Source organism: Saccopteryx leptura, chromosome 2 (genome assembly GCF_036850995.1).
Source record: "Saccopteryx leptura isolate mSacLep1 chromosome 2, mSacLep1_pri_phased_curated, whole genome shotgun sequence".
In the NCBI taxonomy this organism is placed as follows: domain Eukaryota; kingdom Metazoa; phylum Chordata; class Mammalia; order Chiroptera; family Emballonuridae; genus Saccopteryx; species Saccopteryx leptura.
The window spans coordinates 251,953,654-251,972,026 of NC_089504.1; the positions used below are offsets into that span (position 1 = coordinate 251,953,654).

General features: G+C 51.9%; 4 protein-coding genes across 12 annotated transcripts in view; 2 read left to right on the top strand and 2 right to left on the bottom strand.

Moving 5' to 3' along the window:
• Positions 1 to 2,956: 2,956 nt before the first annotated feature.
• Positions 2,957 to 5,153, top strand: KLHDC9 (kelch domain containing 9). The gene is made up of 4 exons (XM_066371322.1): positions 2,957 to 3,693; positions 3,949 to 4,108; positions 4,193 to 4,391; positions 4,648 to 5,153. The coding sequence occupies exons 1-4, from the start codon at positions 3,173 to 3,175 to the stop codon at positions 4,812 to 4,814; spliced, it is 1,047 nt and encodes a 348-aa protein (XP_066227419.1). The 5' UTR covers positions 2,957 to 3,172; the 3' UTR covers positions 4,815 to 5,153.
• Positions 5,154 to 5,299: 146 nt separating this feature from the next.
• PFDN2 (prefoldin subunit 2) lies at positions 5,300 to 11,544 on the bottom strand. The gene is made up of 4 exons (XM_066371342.1): positions 11,396 to 11,544; positions 6,426 to 6,514; positions 6,191 to 6,314; positions 5,300 to 5,597 (listed from the first exon to the last, which is right to left on the bottom strand). Exons 1-4 carry the CDS (start codon positions 11,468 to 11,470, stop codon positions 5,427 to 5,429), a joined length of 459 nt encoding a protein of 152 aa, XP_066227439.1. The 5' UTR covers positions 11,471 to 11,544; the 3' UTR covers positions 5,300 to 5,426.
• NIT1 (nitrilase 1) lies at positions 11,532 to 14,241 on the top strand. Of its 5 annotated transcripts, none has more exons than XM_066371323.1 (7): positions 11,532 to 11,618; positions 12,087 to 12,182; positions 12,436 to 12,690; positions 12,798 to 12,901; positions 13,078 to 13,211; positions 13,341 to 13,466; positions 13,703 to 14,241. In XM_066371323.1, coding segments are annotated over exons 1-7 (984 nt in total). In that variant the 5' UTR covers positions 11,532 to 11,616; the 3' UTR covers positions 13,970 to 14,241. The 5 variants fall into 5 exon arrangements, with proteins under 5 accessions (XP_066227420.1, XP_066227421.1, XP_066227424.1 ...); XM_066371324.1 differs by having other exon boundaries at positions 13,752 to 14,241; XM_066371327.1 differs by having other exon boundaries at positions 11,549 to 11,587.
• A 710-nt stretch (positions 14,242 to 14,951) lies between these two features.
• The window catches only part of DEDD (death effector domain containing), a 126,113-nt gene continuing 122,691 nt past the window's right edge, over positions 14,952 to 18,373 (bottom strand). For all 5 annotated transcript variants that reach the window (XM_066371332.1, XM_066371329.1, XM_066371330.1 and 2 more), the window contains exons 3-6: positions 17,934 to 18,322; positions 17,666 to 17,773; positions 16,150 to 16,296; positions 14,952 to 15,693 (exon numbers count right to left, since the gene is read on the bottom strand). In XM_066371332.1, coding sequence (XP_066227429.1) covers positions 15,317 to 15,693; positions 16,150 to 16,296; positions 17,666 to 17,773; positions 17,934 to 18,258 — 957 coding nt within the window. In that variant the 5' untranslated portion in view covers positions 18,259 to 18,322 and the 3' untranslated portion in view covers positions 14,952 to 15,316. The remainder of the gene's footprint in view (positions 15,694 to 16,149; positions 16,297 to 17,665; positions 17,774 to 17,933; positions 18,323 to 18,373) is intronic.

The following is an 18,373-nucleotide window of genomic DNA, read 5'->3' on the forward strand; positions in this document are numbered from 1 at the left end:
GGCCTGACGTGCAGGAGTCCCGGGTTTGATTCCCGGCCAGGGCACACAGGAGAGGCGCCCATCTGCTTCTCCACCCCTTCCCCTCTCCTTTCTCTCTGTCTCTCTCTTCCCCTCCTGCAGCTGAGGCTCCATTGGAGCAAAGATGGCCCAGGCGCTGGGGATGGTTCTGTGGCCTCTGCCTCAGGCGCTAGAATGGCTCTGGATGCAACAGAGCGACGCCCCAGAGGGGCAGAACATCGCCCCCTGGTGGGCATGCCGGGTGGATCCCAGTCGGGCGCATGCGGGAGTCTGTCTACTGCCTCCCCGTTTCCAGCTTCAGAAAAATGAAAAAAAAAAAAGGATGGCCCTGCCCACGTGGAAGCCCGTCTCCCAGGTGATGATATTAGTTGCCCTTATGCTTGGAATGGGTGTAATTATATTAATGTGTGTTGGGGGTGGTCTGTGGGCAGGCAGGATCCTTGTAACCTGGGGCTTGGTTTTAGGACTAAGCCTTTCCCACCCTTTTTGATGTAGGGTGGTGCAATCCCATCATGCCTCAGATAAGTGACTTTACTTCCCTATTTTGTATATTGGATGAAAGGTTTTGATTTCTGGACTATAAAATGGGGCAGACCGGGAGCTTGTTCTCTCGTTCCTGAGATTGGCATTAGAGAGGAGAGCAGAGAAAGGCCACGTGGAGGAGGCCAGGAGAAGCAGCCAAGATGGCAGCATGCTGAAGGAAAAGCCAGTTTGTGCAGAGTTTGTGCAGGGAGAAGGAAGGAGATGGGGAACAGAGGTGAATAAGTCTGGTGAGCTAGAAACCTTTGATTCTAGGAAAACTCGGATAAGTCAGTAGCTTTGTGAGCACTGAATGAGTGGGTTTTGGAGCCCAGTGTGTGTTTTTACTTGCCCTCCAGGTGCAAGCTAGGATTAAAGATGATGACCCATCAGTTTTTGGCTGTTGTTTCTTTACCAACTGTCTGAATCCAATGTGAACCTGCATGGGCCAGGTGGCTGTGATACTGGCCGTGGCAACTGGCTTTACAGTGGACAACAGAGGAAGGGGCAGAAAAAGGGTGGGAACCGTGGGGGAGCCTGGGAGACAAGGGCAGAGGAAACTGTGGGACTCTCCAGAGTGCGGCTAAGACTTCTAGGGTCCCATTGTTGGCTGGCTGTGTGTGCTGAACAACGCTGAGAACCAGGGACAGTTTGGTCGGCAAATGGGTGAAGGCAAGGAGAACACAGGCTAAGAGGAGTTTTGTGAAAAGGCAAGGAGAAAACAGGCTAAGAGTTTTGTGAAGGTCTGAGACCAGGAGGCATAGATTTGAGGCTGGAACTGTAGATCCTTGCTTGCCAGAAAAGGCCAAGTCAGACCCAACTCATAGGGTCAAATCAAGGTCAGGAGACTTTCAGGACGACCTGTCCTACCCCACCCCACCCCCACCCCTGGCTATTATTAGCCGGTCCAGAGAAAGAGCAGCCCTGGCTGCCCCCCTGCCTGCCTCACAGCTCTTTGGTCCCATTATCTCCATGCCCTTCAGTGCTCCTGTCACTCACAGGACGTTGCAGATGCTGCCTGGGGTGTCAAGTACAGGCTATACAAGTGCAGACTGGCTTGTTTCCTCGCTGTTTCTTGTTCTTTTTCAATCTGGATTTTTCCCCCCTGAATCCTCTAAAATACTAGTATGGGTTCAGAGTAACCAGGGCAGTAACAGTCCTGGGCAGCTCCTCACCCTGGGTCTGTTTGGAGCTACAGTGGCTGGACACTGCAGAGGAGGTACAGGACCAAAGCGGCTGCAGCCAAGGAGTATGCGAGGCATCGCTCTTGGTCCACGTGAGAGGCCAAATGCTGCAGACTCAATCAGCAGAAGCTGGAAGAGAGGGGCTGGAAGGCCCCTGGGGGGGGGAGTTCCCTGTCCTGTCCAGTCCAGAAGAGGCAGAAAATGAATCTGGCAGAAAGAACAGCCAAAGACTTGAGTGAAAGAAGAGCCCCAAATAGGCATACAACCAATAAAATTTAAGCAAAATAACCCCACCCCTCAGGCAGCTCCTCCCCTAAATTCCCAGTCTGACAGATCTGAATCCAGCTGTTGGGAGGTTAGCCAGCCACAAGCCTTAGGGAGAATACTCGCTTTCAGACTTTAGCCAAGGACATTAGAAGTTAGTGATTTATTAGAGATTTATACCATGAACTGAGGAAACCGGATCCTCCACATCAGAGTGAAGGAAAGCAATAGCTGGGTGAGCAGAGACTTGCAAAGCTGTATTTGAGTCTCAGCTTTAAGGTACACTAGGAACAGGCTCTCTAGCTGTGCCTTCCTGACCACACCTGCCCCACGCTGTTATCTCTGAGTCAGGGTCAGGAGGGTCAAAGCTCTGCCCACTCTCTATGTCCTCAATTTCACGGACCTGATGGAAATCAAGTTGATGTGTAGAAACCAGAGGCAAAAGCAGCAGTCATCACCCCCATGCACAGCCCAGCCCCGGAGATATGAGTGCTGTTTCTGTCCCACCGAGCTCCGCCGGGAGCAGAAATGTTGTCTGCATTTCCTGCTGTGGCTGGAACTAGTCGCTTGATCTGGGCCTCTTCATTCATCATTGGTTCCTGGGGGAACAGGTGAGAAGCAGCGCAGGGACCCGACTTGAATAAAAGGAAGACACCAGCAGGGGCAGGAGTCTGTTTCCTTGCTCCACCCCCACCCAGCTCCTAAAGCTGAGCAGCTCCGCCTGGGTCTTGTTAGGAGACACTCGCGACCTTAATTCCGACTCCAGATGCCGCAGCGCCTGTGTCCTCTTGCGGCCTTGACCACAAGCCCTAAAGACCGGGCTCTGCTGCCCCCGGGCGGCCGGACGGAGAGCGCGCCCAGCATTGGCCGAGCAACGTCTGTGCCGCGAGCTTCACGCCCGGGTCAGCTCGCCACTTAGGGGCCGGGTCCCTCCGAGGACCCACCGTCCGCGGCTGTCGGCGGGTAACCGTCTTCCAGGGTTTGTAGTCATCTCGCTCAGTTCCTGTCGCCGCGGCGACAACGCTGTGGAACCCGGATCCGCTGGCCTCCCGTCGCCACGGGGATCGGCGCTTTGCGACCTGCTGTTTGCTGCGTAGTCGCGCTGCGGCCGCGGCGTGGTTGCTAGGCTACGGCGGTGGAAGGCGCCCCGCGGGTCTGCAGCCTCCCCTGTACTTCGCCCCTGGGCCATGGCTGCACCAGTGGGCCCGGTGGGGGGCTCACGCTGGACTTGGCGGCCAGTGGCCCAGGACGCGCTTTTGGCGCGGGCCTTCCACTCTTGCACCGAACTGCGGGGTCGGCTCTATCTGGTGGGGGGCCTCCTGACCGGAGGGGAGACGGAGCCGAGCGGTGACACGGTGGTCTTGGACCTGGCGGGGGACCAGGCGGTGCGGATGGGAGTGCAGGGCGGCCCCAGGCGCAGTCACCACGACGCGGCTCCGCTGGATGGGCGCTGGGTCTGCGCGGTGGGCGGCTGGGACGGGGCGCGCCGCCTGGCCACTGTGGCTGCCCTGGACACCGAGCACGGAGAGTGGGAGGCGTGGACCGAGGCCCCCGGCAGCTGCTCTCCTGTCGGCCTCAGTAGTCACACCTGCACCCGCCTCTCAGACAGAGAGCTGCGCGTGGCCGGCCGAGAGGGTGGGATCCGCACTCAGCGCCGCTACGGAAGCATCTTCACATTGAAGCTGGACCCCGGCGCCTGCACCTACTGGTATGGCCCCCTTCCTTCATCTGCCTGGAAAAGCCACGCTAAACAGTGTCGCGAACAGTTCATCCGCATCCTCACCCTGGCAGCCTCCTTCTCAGGACGGATAAGATAGCTGAGCTCTCCCATTACTGTTGCTTCTCCGACCTACCCGCTGTCCCTGCCTCCGGTCTGTCCTTGGCGAAGGGGGTGGAGAAAAGACAGCACAGCACTTCCAGTTTCCGGAACCCCAACTGAGGTCTGACCTGTGCACATCCACAGCTATAAGGAAGAAGGCTGCCACTCAGTCTCCCGCTCAGGGCACTGTGCTGCCCTGCTCCCAACTCTGGGGCCCCGCGCAGGTCATCAGCTGCTGCTCTTTGGGGGTTGCAACTCAGCTGAACCGGAAGTAGCTGGGCACTGGAGTCATGGGAAGATTAAGGTAGTACACGTTGCTTAGGGTGGAAGGCGGTTAAAATTGTGACGCTCAAATTCCTCCACCACAGTCCCTTCTTTCTTCCCCAAGGAGGAGCCACCTGTTGCCCCCCGCTTGATGGAACAGCTCACAAAGCTTGTGAGCAGTGGGCAGGGTTCCCCGCAGGGGCCTCGGGGACTACGGCATCTCTCCTGTTCTGTGATCGGGCCCTTTGCTGTGCTCTTTGGTGGAGAAACTCTGACCAGAGCTAGGGACACCATCTGCAATGACCTCTACATCTACGATACCCGTGAGAGCCTGCTTAATAGTTGAGGAGGGGAAAAGGTGGGAGGATAGGACCTGAAGACCATGGAAAGAAAGTGGGAAGAGTGATGGGGTAAGGAGAAGGAAGAAGTAGACAAGCTAAAGGAATACACAGAATATTACTTTTGAAGGAGCCCAACAGTCAAGTGATGAGGAAAAAAAGGATCAGGCTCTGGTCTTAAGAGCCCCATGGGTGCCAAAGTGCTACTGCCAATAACCACCCTCTCTGCCTTACCCAACAGGCAAGTCTCCTCCTCTGTGGTTCCATTTCCCCTGTACCGACCGTGCACTGAAACGCGTGGGCCATCGGACCTGCCTTTGGAATGATCAGCTTTATCTGGTTGGAGGTTTTGGTGAGGATGGAAGGACAGCTAGTCCACAGGTTTGCACCCTGGACCTCTTTATCTAAAGAATGGTGCCGAGCCCTGGCCGGATAGCTCGGTTGGTTAGAGCACTGTCCCAAAGCACAAAGGTTGCTGGTCTGATCCCTAGTCAGGGCACATGCAGGGAATAGATGGATGTTCCTATCTCTCGACCTCTTTCTCTCTAAAATCAATAAAAATAAAAACAAAAAAAAAGAATGGTGCCAACACATACTGTCAAGCCTGTTTTGTTGTAAATTTATAAAGCATTATCAACAGAGCTACTACCTGCCTCATGTCAAAGGTAATTCAATTTCAACATAAGAGTCAACATTTGTCTCTGAATCTTTTGGGGTGAGGGTAGTAAAATAAGTAGGCACATCTTTATATGCATGGGATAGGATAAAATATGGGACCTCCTCTGATATTGTGAGCCTTTAACCCGATGGAACCAAAAGCCACAAAACATACGCTTTTCCCTGCCCCATGCAAATTCCATCCCTCACGGTGTGTCAAAGCTTCAGGCTAGAGCTCAGCATTCTGACCAAAACATTTAATTAACAAAAAATATTACAATAGCAGAGAAAATAACAACAACAATAAAGAGAAGTTAGAAGAAGTGGGAGTCAGGGAAGGAAAAAATGCAAAAGCCTTGGTCCCTAGGAGACCAACACTCCGGCTGAGCTGGACTTAGCAGCCCCTTCTGAGTTTTCCTTGGCCGGCTTCTCGTCCTCCCCCATGAGACGAATGTTGTGCTTTTCCCGGAATTCATTTAGTTCTTTTCCCTTTGCCTGAAGCTGCTGTGTCAGTGTCTCAATGATCTTCTGTATCTAGAAGGCAAGTGACAGATGTTACATAAGGATTTCAGCCTTTCCTTCCCCACAATATGGAGTAGGGTTGGGGGAAGTGAAGAAGAGATGATAATCTCTAACCTCACTTTAAACCAGGTAGTCACAATAGAGCCCAGACACTAAAATTATTCCTTTCTAAACACAACTGTTTATAAACCTTAGTGTACACAGGAATGACCTGGGCTGCTTATTTTTAAAATGCCACTCCATAGGCCCCAGCTTCAAAGGTTCTGTATCAGGAGAGGGTATACTAAACTGCATTTTAAATTAGTCCTCCAGGTGATATGGATGCAGGTACCCATGGACCACATTCAGAAACACTGCTTTCACCACTTCTCCCCAAATCAGCCATGTCACAGAGCCCAAGGAAGGAGGCACACAGCCACCGAGTCTACCTAGTTCTAGGAGCTGGACCTAGTTCAACATAAAGGGCATAGGCTAAGTAAGATTCTTCTCACTCTGTCTGCAACATGACCTCCTCCTCAGACTTTCCTTACCTATTTCCTAAATCCTTGGACTCCCTCTGCTGACCCCCTGGGTGTCCAGATCTCTCCTCAAGGACTCTTGCTCACCTGCTCCTTGTTGTTCTCCAAGGCAGGCAGCACCTCTTTGACCGTGCGCTCTACCAGCACCCCTCCAACCATGCGGAAGCATTTGCGGGTTTCATCTACCTCCTTCAGGGTATCAATCACTAGACTGGGGCAGGACAACAAGGCAGGGTCTCAGAATTCAGGCCACGCTACTGCAGCCCTCCCCTACAAACTGCCGTCCCACTTTCCTACTGTCTGTACCTCCAGGCTGCCTCACCTGTGCTCATTCAACTCCATTTCCAGCTCAGCTGCCTTGGATGCTAGGCCCCGCTGTTCCTGCCGAAGGCGGTTGAAGCCAGCAATTACCTAAGATGAGAGACGTAAGAAGTGAGTGAGGAGACAGTAGAAATGGCACAGGGTCAAGAAACAACATAGAATCACAGGCTTTACAAAGATGCACTGGTGGACACCTACCTTGGAATAGGAGAGGACCCACGGTTGCAATTTCTAACTTAGGTCTGCCTGGAATTCCATGTACCAGACACTTACTGAGTGCCTACTGTGTGTGAGACACCTGCTGGTCCACCTTACAGTAACAACTGGTAGGGAATAAGCACCTGTTATATAAGGGGGGGGAGGGGGTACAAAGCTACTGGAGCACCTACAGAGGAGCTTAGCTGTGACCCGGACTATAACCCTGCCTCTGGACCACGACCCCTCTCTGGCTCTAGATCCCAGCTCTCAGCAAGGACCATGGTAGTGACCTCTTCCTCAAGGACCATAAGGGCCAGACTGGATGCCAGAACTCCCCAGTTTCTCTCCACCTCCACTTTGGTGAGCCCCTTCCCCTCCTCAGAACTCAGGTTAAGGTTAAAGTTAGGGTTAGGGCTGGGGAGCAGCCCCACCCTGATGCTGCTTTGAGATCCACTATGGCAGGGGTGGGTAGAGCTGGGGGAAATGGGAAGGGAGCATCCTGTGTTATAATTTTAATTATCACACATTGGATGTTATCTCATGGTTTCAGGGAAGCTCTTTTCCTTCCCACGGATTCACCCCCCAACCTGGTCCAGGCAACCACAGGGAAACTGAGGCATGGTTGGGAAGCAGTTTGATCATAAGGTGGGTATCCAGCTTTCCCATTCACAACGCACCCCCCCAACACACACACAGCTGCCACTCAAAAGTCACTGTAGCCTGACCAGGCAGTGGTGTAATGGAGAGAGCGTTGGCCTGGGGTGCTGAGGACCCAGGTTTAAGACCCCAAGGTCGCCAGCTTGAGCATGGGCTCCCCAACTTGAGCGCAAGATTGCCAGCTTGAGCATGGGATCATAGACATGACCCCATGGTCGCTGACTTGAGTCCAAAGGTCACTGACTTGAGCAAGGGGTCACTGGCTTCGCTAGAGTCCCCTGGTCAAGGCACATATGAGAAAGCAATCAATAAACAGCTACGGTGCTGCAACCATGAGTTGATGCTTCTCATCTCCCTCTGTTCCTCTTTCTCTCTTGATCTTAAAAAAAGAAAAAGAAAAATCCTAAAATAGCTGTGGCGAGATAGCTCAGTTGGTTACAGCAGGGGTAGTAAACCTTTTTATACCTACTGCCCACTTTTGTACCTGTTAGTAGTAAAATTTTCTAACCACCCACTGGTTCCACAATAATGGTGATTTATGAAGTAACTTTACTTTATAAAATTTATAAAGCAGAGTTACAGCAAGTTAAAGCATATAATAATAATTACTTACCAGGTACTTTATGTCAGATTTTCGCTAAGTTTGGCAGAATAAATCTTTTTTTTTTTTTTCCTGAAGCTGGAAACGGGGAGAGACAGTCAGACAGACTCCCGCATGCACCCGACCGGGATCCACCCGGCACACCCACCAGGGGTGATGCTCTGCCCACCAGGGGGCGATGCTCTGCCCCTCCGGGGCGTCGCTCTGTTGCGACCAGAGCCACTCTAGCGCCAGGGGCAGAGGCCAAGGAGCCATCCCCAGCGCCCAGGCCATCTTTGCTCCAATGGAGCCTCAGCTGCAGGAGGGGAAGAGAGAGACAGAGAGGAAGGAGGGGAGGGTGGAGAAGCAAATGGGCACTTCTCCTATGTGCCCTGGCTGGGAATTGAACCCGGGTCCCCCACACGCCAGGCCAACGCTCTACCGCTGAGCCAACCGGCCAGGGCCCAGAATAAATCTTTATAAAACAATTTACTATAGTTAAATCTATCTTTTTATTTATACTTTGGTTGCTCCGCTACTGCCCATCATGAAAGCTGGAACGCCCACTAGTGGGCGGTAGGGACCAGGTTGACTACCACTGGGTTAGAGCATTGTCTTGAAGCACAAAGGTTGCCAGTTTGATCCTAGGCCAGGGCACATACAGGAACAGATTTATGTTTCTGTCTGTCTCTCCCTTCCTCTCTCTCTCTAATATTAATCAAAGAAAAAAATTTTAATCCTAAAATAAACCTATTTTCTCCCCAATAACATGTCTATCTACCAATAGTCCTTATGGTACCAGCATCCATCAAAGACAGAAACCTGAGAAAAACATCCTGGATTCATTTTATCCTTTTTTCCCAAACATGTCAGTCTTTTTTTTTTTTTTTTTTTTTTTTTTTTTTTTGGTGACAGAGACAGAGAGAGTCAGAGATAGGGACAGACAGGAAGGGAGAGAGATGAGAAGCATCAATTCTTCATTGCTGCACCTTGGTTGTTCATTGATTGCTTTCTCATATGTGCTTTGACGGGGGGGGGGGGGGGGGCTACAGCAGACTAAGTGACCCCTTGCTCAAGCTGGCGACCTCGGGGTCTCAAATCTGGGGCCTCTGTGTCCCAGTCCGACGCTCTATCCACTGCGCCACTGCCTGGTCAGGCATGTCAGACATTTTCATGCCTTAGTCCTTTTATTTACTTAGAAAAGAAATTGTTGATTTTAGAGTGAGAGGAAAGGAGAAAGGGAAGGAGAGAGAGAGAGAGACAGAAGGATAGAGAGGAAGAGAGGAGAGAGAGGGAGAGAGAAGGAGAGAGAGAGGGAAAGAGAGGGAAGGAGAGTAAGAGAGAGAAACATCAATCTGTTCCTGTATGTGCCCTGACTGAGGAATCGAACTCAAAACCTTGTATATCAGGACAATGCTCTAACCAATCAAGCTATATCTAGTGAGGGCAACCCTGGTTCTTTTTTTTTTTTTTTTTTTAACAGAGACAGAGAGTCAGAGAGAGGGATAGATAGGGACAGACAGACAGGAACACAGAGAGATGAGAAGCATCAATCATCATTTTTCATTGCGACACCTTAGTTGTTCATTGATTGCTTTCTCATATGTGCCTTAACCGCAGGCCTTCAGCAGACCGAGTAACCCCTTGCTCGAGCCAGTGACCTTGGTCCAAGCTGGTGAGCTCTGCTCAAACCAGATGAGCCCGCGCTCAAGCTGGTGAGCTCGGGGTCTTGAACCTGGGTCCTCTGCATCCCAATCTGATGCTCTATCCACTGTGCCACCTGGTCAGGCAACCCCGGTGCTTTTAGACACATTGCTCCTCTACCTAGAAAAGCCTCCACTTCTTTTTTTGTTTGACTAATCAGCCTTTAAAACTTAGCTGAAGGATTATCTCTTCTAGAAAACAAAGGAACTAGCATTTACTAAGCACATACTATGTTCCAGTCACTGTGCAAAATATTCTGCATGCATTGTCTTTTTTTTTTTTATTATTCATTTTTAGAGAGGAGGGGGGGGGGAGAGAGAGAGACAGAGAGGGAGAGAGAGGAGAGAGAAACAGAGAGAGAGAAGGGGGGAGGAGCTGGAAGCATCAACTCCCATATGTGCCTTGACCAGGCAAGCCCAGGGTTTCAAACCGGCGACCTCAGCATTTCCAGGTCGACGCTTTATCCACTGCGCCACCACAGGTCAGGCCTGCATGCACTGTCTTGCCTAATAAAACACAAAGATGAGGTAGGTACCATTATGTTTTTACAGGAGGAAAAGGCCAAGATTAATAACTCATGGGTGGTCATAGATAGTAAATATTAGAAATGTGATTCAAACACACCTATGTCTGACCCCCAGTGCACTTCCTATGGTCCTAGACGACACACATACACCACAGCTTCCTTCCTTGTCCCAACCCCTCTACCCCAATCCCATAACCTCATACTCAATAGGGTCCCTCATCTCCCTGCCATAAAGAAGGGCCTGTGTGGAACACTGTAAATCTTATTGTTTGACTTGTCTTAACTGTCTGTGAGCTAACTTGACAACAAGATCTATTTCATTTATCTGTTCCTCCTTACCCAGCAGAGTGTCTGGCACATGGTATACCCTCAAAAACTATTAGGTTCCTCTCTGTTCCCTTTTTCTCCAAGTCTGAAACTCTCTTCCTCCTTCTTCGAAATACTATAGCACTTTAAACCTCTTCTGCTTCATATTATCATATTGTATCACTCATTTTCCCCAACCAGATTAGAACTCCTTGATGGCAAGGGAGTTTAAAAAAATTCTCATACAGAAACGTTTGCCTAACTGTTCAACAAATTACTGGTAAACTAATCTGTAATTAAAAGAGCTATTGTTTAAGTATGTTTTCCTTTCTGTCATGTAGAGTTCTTCCCGCTTCTGTTAAACACTAGCCATGGTTTTGCCCAAACCACTAAGGGCTTTCTGACTAATTTGTAAAATGTTTCCTGAAGTTAGGCGGTGTGTGTGTGTGTGTGTGTGTGTGTGTGTGCGTGTGCGTGCAAACTCGAATTAGGAAAAAGTTCCTGGTCTGTACAAAAATTCAATCTAATAATGACTCCCGAATCAAACCAGTTAGATTGATCCGGCGTGTGCGTCATGTGGCTCCGCAGTTGACTGCGAGTGTCAACTTAATTGCAGGGTCAAGTAGCCGACTACCGGACTAGCCCGCAGACTAACGCCCGGGGGTTGGTTATGAGCTGCGGTGCCCAGCCACGGCCTGTCTGGGGTGCGGAGAAGTGGGAAAAGTGAGGACCCCTCTCCTGTCAGACCTGGGCATCTTCCCAGGCCCTGCATCTCGGGGCTCCCTTCCCGGAGGCTCGCCCAGCAACCCAGGAGCGTGGCTTTCACTTCCCAACCGTCTGCTCGGCCCCGCGGCTCCGGGGCTTCTCCAGGACCCTCCTCCCCTCCCCGGTGGCCACGCAAACGCGGGACTGGAAGGAAAGCCCGCACGGCCGCGGGCCCCTCTCCGCGCGCCTTCTCCGGACGCAGCAGGCTGCCCTCCTGCGCCCTCTCTCTCCTTACCTGCTCGGCCGACACCGCCCCCTTCCCCGCGCCGCTCCCGCTGCTCTTGCCGGCGCGACCGCTACTCTCCGCCATCTTCGTCGCCCGCGGGCTTCCGGCGCGCAGCGCGACCCTGTGCGTCACTTCCGGCCGCACGTGGGTTCCGCCCCCCTCGCCTCGGCGCCTCGGCCTCCCCGCGCCTGTCTGGTTTGGGTCCGGCGAATTGTCCCAGCTGTATCTCCATGTAGGGCCTGTTCCCTGTGCCGCCCGCCGGGGTGCATGCCACCTGCGGTGCCGTCACCTGCGCAGCAGAGACGCCAGCGAGGAGGGGGAGGAGGGGCTGAGCGGAGAGGGGCGCGATCGGTGGTGGGAGCAGGCGGGCGGCCCCTCCGAAATTCCGGGAGCGGGACAGCTCTGCAGGTGCAGCCTAGGGGAGGGCGAAACCGAGCAGGTTTCTGGGAGGTGACTTTTCAGCTGCAGAAGCGCTTGGCAGGGGACAGGGCTTCAGCTTCATGCCAGGTCGCTGGAAGTGGAGATTTCCTGCGTCTTCCCACCTCATAATTACTTAGAGTAAAAAGTGTTTTCGAAGACTTGGGGGTTTTCACCGGCAAGGCCCTGATTCAGGCTCACAATGTGAAGAGAGGAGTCAGAGAATCATGGAAGTGTATTGCTTGAGGGAGGGGTTGGTGTCCTGATTTCTCACTTTCCTCAGGCTCGGCGTGGTCGTCAGGCCCCTTCAGCACCTCCTGTCCCTTCTTTGTCCTGGACGAGGGCTACCTCGACTCTCAGTACTTTGTACTCAGCCAAGGTAACATGTTTGTATCTTCAGTGTCAGTGTCTGGTACACAGTTGATGCTCAATAAATGTTTTGTGAAATGAATGATGGTGGGGAACAGTGAGGTACCAAACCATCCACCCGACTTTTGATAGGTAGGTCGTTGTGCCTTGTGAGAGCAGAACCAAAAGGAAGGTCAGCCTTCCTGCCTCCCCATTTGAACCTCTTATCATTGAACTTTGGTTTTCCCATGCTGGGAAATAATTTCTGCCTGCACCATTCACAGGCGCAGAGCCATGGCTGTCTCCTCTTCCTCCTGGAAACTGCCCCTGGTGGCTGTGTGCCAGGTAACATCAACACCAGACAAGCAGCAGAACTTTAAAGCTTGTGCTGAGCTGGTTCAAGAGGCTGCCAGTCTGGGTGCTTGTCTGGCTTTCCTGCCAGAAGCATTTGACTTCATTGCACGGGACCCTGCAGAGACTCTACACCTGTCTGAGCCACTGGGAGGGAACCTTTTGGGAGAATATGCCCAGCTTGCCAGGTATCAGGAAATAGGGGAGGGAAAGGTCGTTTCTTTGTTGGGCAGTGTCTGGATTGCCAGAGTGAGGGTGGAGCCTTGGGAAGAGTGCCAGTGTCCACTGCCCCCAGGGAATGCGGACTCTGGCTGTCCTTGGGTGGTTTCCATGAGCGTGGCCAAGACTGGGAGCAGACTCAGAAAATCTACAATTGTCATGTGCTTCTGAACAACAAGGGTGAGACTGCACAACTCTTTAGCCTGCCTTTTCCCAGGCTCTTCCACCTAAACCAAGATTCTCTAGAATTATGTTTATCAACTCTGTTTTCTTGGCCAAGGGCTCCTCCTTAGGAGGAGATGAGCTAAACTGGGCTTCTACAGCACCAACACCAAATATTCCTTCTTTTACTCCAGGGTCAGTAGTGGCCACGTATAGGAAGACACATCTGTGTGATGTAGAGATTCCAGGGCAAGGGCCTATGCGTGAAAGCAACACTACTTTGCCTGGGCCCAGTCTTGAGTCACCTGTCAGCACACCAGCAGGCAAGGTATGAGTTGTGAAGAGTAGGGAAGGAGCAGAACAAGAGGAGTCCTGAGACATGGTAGTAGATAGAAAGCCCTAAGGAGTAGAGTAGGGGCTAGATGCTGTGACAAACAGGCCAGTTTTTTCATTCCAGGTTGGTCTGGCTATTTGCTATGACATGCGGTTCCCTGAAATCTCTCTGGCACTGGCTCAGGCTGGAGCAGAAATACTTACCTACCCTTCAGCTTTTGGATCTGTAACAGGCCCAGCCCACTGGGAGGTAAGAGGAACTCTTCAGAACATGCAGGCCTTCTCTTTAACCTTATTTGCTTCCCTCAGCCCTACCAGTTAGATTTCCTCCCCTTTTCCACCTAGTGGAAAAATTAATTTCCCAGACTGTTGTCTCTCCTTTGTTAAGGAATAGTTAATGTTATAAATCACTCCTAGGCAATTACAGAATGGTCACGATGGGTAGGGTGGCCTGTCACTTCCCCACCAGCTGCCACATCTCCCCAGGCGCTGCTGCGGGCCCGTGCCATTGAAACCCAGTGCTATGTCGTGGCAGCAGCACAGTGTGGACGCCACCACGAGAAGAGAGCAAGTTACGGCCACAGCATGGTGGTGGATCCCTGGGGAACAGTGGTGGCCTGCTGCTCTGAGGGACCCGGCCTCTGCCTTGCCCGAATTGACCTCAGTTACCTGCGACAGATGCGCCAACAGCTGCCTGTGTTCCAGCACCGCAGGCCTGATCTCTATGGCCATCTGGGTATACCGCAATCTTAAGATTTTCGTGAGTTGAGACCCCACTGTGAGCTGGTATTGCTGTAACCTATAGGTGGGACCCAAGGGCACCTCCTTTCACTTGGAGAACCCTGATTCTTGAAGGAACAAAGGCTCTGCTTCTTGGGGGGGGGAGGGGAAAAACTCACCTGAGCTCAGATTTTCAGTTTCAAAAAGGTGAAATTTTATATAGTCACTGTTTATTTCATGAAAACTGAAATTATGCTGAGGGCTGAGCAGCACTGGCACTGAAAAAAATATAATCATAAAGTCTGTGTCTGGACATCTCCTTTGGGAGCTGAAAGGGGAGGTGGTGGTGTACCAGCTGGACTCGGCTCCGGTTCTAGGCTTCCTGGCTCATTCAACATGCCTCCTACCCAGATAAAAGTGCAACACTCAGTGCATGTCCCAGCCCCATGCTCCAGAGCACGGGGGTGGGGTGGAGGATGGGGAAGGAAAAAGAAGGGAGTTGATACTGAATTACTTCACTTTCACCTGTAATGCCCTTTGCCCATGCCAGAAGAAAGTAAAGGGGAAAGGGCTGCAGGGTACCTTAATTTATTTTCACTTGCACATGGAAGGAAAGTGTCACACTCCCCCTTCCCCTTTTCAGGGGGAGTGTTTTAACCGCTGCATCACCCCCCCGCCCCCCCAGGGCATGTATAAACACACACCCCACAGTTGGGAGGGCTGACTAGGCTGACCTAGTCCTCTCACCTATTTTCCCTTGAAGAAGGCTGGACAAGGGGGAAAGGAGGAGCCATACCAGGCAGAGGTTTCAGCCATGGAATGGAAGAAACAAGGCAGAGAGGAGCAGCACCAGAGGCCAGGAGAGAGTGGAAAGGGCCACAGCTTCTTTTTTTTAAAAAAAAAAACTACTATAATTTGGGAGAGGGTGGTGATTAATTTCCAAAATACACTTCAGAGTCTCACCTTCCACACATCACAGCTCCCTTACTCACAGCCCTTTGGTTTTCAGACAAAATTTAAGAGCCCTCATAAAGCCAGAAGTACTAACAGCCCCTCAGTGCACCCAGATGCAATGTTCACTTCAGTCCCTTACAAAGACTGTCCTAAAGACTCTGCTTCTCCCTACACATCTGTTTCACGGCTCAGTGGTAAGGTGGCTGCAGACAAGTCAGGGGTGAGTGGAGAAGGAATTGGGGAGCCCAGGCACATGGGTGCAGGGAGGGGTGGGGAACACCACTTCCGTTTTCCTTTGTCTTTTCCTTAAAAAAAAAAAAAAAAAAAGGCAGGGTGTGATTGGTTGGAAGGGGAGAGAACAAACCCCACAGAACAGTATGTCCGCTCCAGAGGTGAGTGGTGGGACCAGTCCCATGAGAGGGGAGGTCAGGGCAAGGCCTGCAGCATCAAGTTCCTCAGGAGTTTCTGTCGGCCCAGCTCATAGTCCTCCTCATCCACATTCACCAGCAGCTTGATGGCTTCATGGCCCACAGCCTGCTTGAGGGAGTCTGTGATGAAGACACCTTTAAGTGCCTCTAGTAACGAGCCGTTGATGTAGTCGCGCCAGAATGCGTCGAGGTAGGTGAGCTCAGAGAACTTGATGTCACAGATGATGGAGCCCAGGTCCCGGGACTTGAGGATGGTGTTGGCCTGGTTAAAGCGCTCAAACTGGCGCTCAAGTGGGTCCTGCTTATTTGAGAAGACGTTGCCCTGCAGAGCAGTCTCATGCTGGCAATATTCAGCTCGAACCCGCAGTCTGATGTCTGCGGGGAAGAGGAAAAACACAAAGGTTGCCGTGAAGGGTGAGTGTACTAGAAAGGCTGAAAGAGCAGCCAAGTAGCAAAGTCAGAACAGCACCTGACAGCTTCACCCCCTCTTCCCTAGGACTACTTTTCTAGGTACCTCTGAACCTGCCTGAATGCAGGAGGCTCCCTTAAATGGGCCATGCCTAATTCATATCCATCACTCAAGCAGCACCTTGCTTCTAGAAGATAATAGGCACAGCTCATTTGCATACATGACCTGGTTCATCCTACAATAAGGATGTCATGACAGCACCCCTCTGAGCTGGTCTTAACTAGAGAGCTGAGCAGAACTGCCACAAAGAAGAATTCTCCCCCCAGAGACCACCATTCAACTTCACTCTGTGACAGCATTCAAAGGGAGTCTCACAAGGATGAGCATCCCTACTGCCCCTCTGGGACCCTTGAACTTCTCACCACATGTCTGCTTTTCCTTGGGATCTGGTGTCACTGACTTCCGGCGTTTTCGCTGGCTCCCAAATGTGGCTCTCCCTCGAGCTGGCCTCTTGCTACACATCTGAGGGCCCGAAGTGGGGCAGCACACCACAGGATAGTGGGGAGGCACTAATCAAGGGAAAGGGGAGAAGATAGTAGGGTAAATGCAGAAACTCCAACACTTCTCTTGGAATGAGAAAGGACTCATTTTGACTTGGTAGGAAACACAGTATCCACAATGCGATCTAGGACACAATGTGGCAACAATCACAGGACCTAGGGGATGCAATAGCCCTCACCTGATTTTTATGGGTCTAGGGAGTGAGGGGAAGGTGCCATGTCCTTTCATTTAAGCTGGGACTATGATGGGTTCTATGTCTTCTTTTAAAAAAATTTTTTTAGTGAAAGAGACAGGAATAGACAGGAAGGGAGAGAAATGAGAAGCATGAACTTACAGTTGCGTCTTAGTTGTTCACTGATTACTTTCTCTTTTTTTTTTTTATTAAGTGAGAGGCAGGAGGGAGAGAGACAAACTCCCGCATATTCCCCTACTGGGATCCACTTGGCAAACCCACTAGGGGCGATGCTCTGTCCATATGGGGCCATTGCTCCACTGGTCAGCAGCTGAGCTGTTTTAACACCTGAGGTGAGGCCATGGAGCCATCCTCAGAGCCTGGGGCCAACTTTGCTCGAAATAATCAAGCCATGGCTGCAGAAGGGGAAGAGGGGAAGAGAGAGACAGAGAGAAAGATGGAGGAGGGGGAAGGGTGGAGAAGCAGATGGTCGTTTCTCCTCTGTGCCCTGACCGGAAATCAAACCCAGGACTTCCAGCCTGACCAGGCGGTGGTACATTGGATGGAGCATCAGACTGGGATGCGGAGGACCCAAGTTTGAGACCCCGAGGTCGCCAGCTTGAGCGTGGGCTCATCTGGTTTGAGCAAAGTTCAACAGCTTGGACCCAGGGTCGCTGGCTCAAGCAAGGGGTTACTCGGTCTGCTGTAGCCCCACGGTCAAGGCACATATGAGAAAGCAATCAACGAATTAAGGTGTCGCAACGAAAAACTAATGATTGATGCTTCTCATCTGTCTCCGTTCCTGTCTGTCTGTCCCTATCTATCCCTTTCTCTGACTCTGTCTCTGTAAAAAACAAACAAACATCAACCCCAGGACTTCCACACACCAGGCCAATACTCTACCACTGAGCCAACTGGCCAGGGCCTGTCTGCCTTTTCATACGTGCCTTGAGTGGGGGGCTCTGGCTGAGCCAGTGACCCCTTGCTCAAGCCAGTGACCATGGGCTCATGTCTATGATCCCATACTCAGGCCAAAGACCCCATGCTCAAGCTGGTGAACTCAAGCTCAAGCCAGCAATCTCAGGGTACTAAAACTGGGTCCTCAGTGTCCCAGGTTGATGCTCTATCCACTGCGCCACCACCTGTTCAGGCAACTGTGTCTTCTTTCTTGATGATGGAAATTAGGGGAGTTAATATCCTCTCACCTGTTTTAGGGGGTTGGGGAGGCCTTGGTTCTGGATCGCTGAGGGCTCTGGGGGTCACATAGCGAATTGATGTCTCCTCCAGATACTTGTCTACAAGGTCAGGACACACTGTAGGGGGAGAGGGAGTCAGTCATTCAGGAAGACGCACCCCTCCTTTCTCCTGGTCCAACCCTCCAACAGGCCTCATAACAGTCCTAGATGCTCCTCAGGGTCAGTGCCACCTCCCATCGGAACTCCTCCCCTGCATCCCCAGCCCTGTGCCCCTCACCAGCGCGCCTCCTCTTGAGGGTGACGTAGGGCAGCAGGTCATGGCGAGTGATGATGCGCAGCAGCTGCAGCACCTGGCGGAAGTTACTCTCATCACAGCGGCCCTGGCGCTCTAGCGCCAATAAGAAGTCACGTCCATTTCGAATGAGGCCACGCTCGTGGTCATCAATGACATCAACAAAAAGGAAGGAAAGAACGCGCACGTCTCTGTGTGTCAGGTGGGTGCCCACGATGTCAAACATGCGATGCAGGCTATACAGCCCGTGCTCCTGCTCACCACGTTCTTCCGGCCAAACTTGGCTTGCCTGCCGCTTAAGGCCTGCCATGCTGGGGGCTCAGGTGCGCAATGCTTCCCAGAATCCCTGCTCAGCAGCTGCGATCCCCACCACACTATCAAGACAAGGAGAGAACCTGTGAGCCCATCAGTGGAAAGAACTAGTC

Bases quoted from the DNA above. Each gene is read 5' to 3' on its own strand.
- KLHDC9 (XM_066371322.1), top strand. From the start codon at position 3,173: ATGGCTGCACCAGTGGGCCCGGTGGGGGGCTCACGCTGGACTTGGCGG. The intron at 4,109-4,192 runs GTAGTACACGTT...TTCTTCCCCAAG, and splicing joins GGAGTCATGGGAAGATTAAG to GAGGAGCCACCTGTTGCCCC. The intron at 4,392-4,647 runs GTGAGAGCCTGC...CTTACCCAACAG, and splicing joins CCTCTACATCTACGATACCC to GCAAGTCTCCTCCTCTGTGG.
- PFDN2 (XM_066371342.1), bottom strand. From the start codon at position 11,470: ATGGCGGAGAGTAGCGGTCGCGCCGGCAAGAGCAGCGGGAGCGGCGCG. The intron at 6,515-11,395 runs GTAAGGAGAGAG...CTCTCATCTTAG, and splicing joins GGGCGGTGTCGGCCGAGCAG to GTAATTGCTGGCTTCAACCG. The intron at 5,598-6,190 runs GTGAGCAAGAGT...CTTGCCTTCTAG, and splicing joins TGGAGAACAACAAGGAGCAG to ATACAGAAGATCATTGAGAC.
- NIT1 (XM_066371323.1), top strand. The intron at 13,212-13,340 runs GTATGAGTTGTG...TTTTCATTCCAG, and splicing joins TCAGCACACCAGCAGGCAAG to GTTGGTCTGGCTATTTGCTA. The intron at 13,467-13,702 runs GTAAGAGGAACT...ACATCTCCCCAG, and splicing joins CAGGCCCAGCCCACTGGGAG to GCGCTGCTGCGGGCCCGTGC.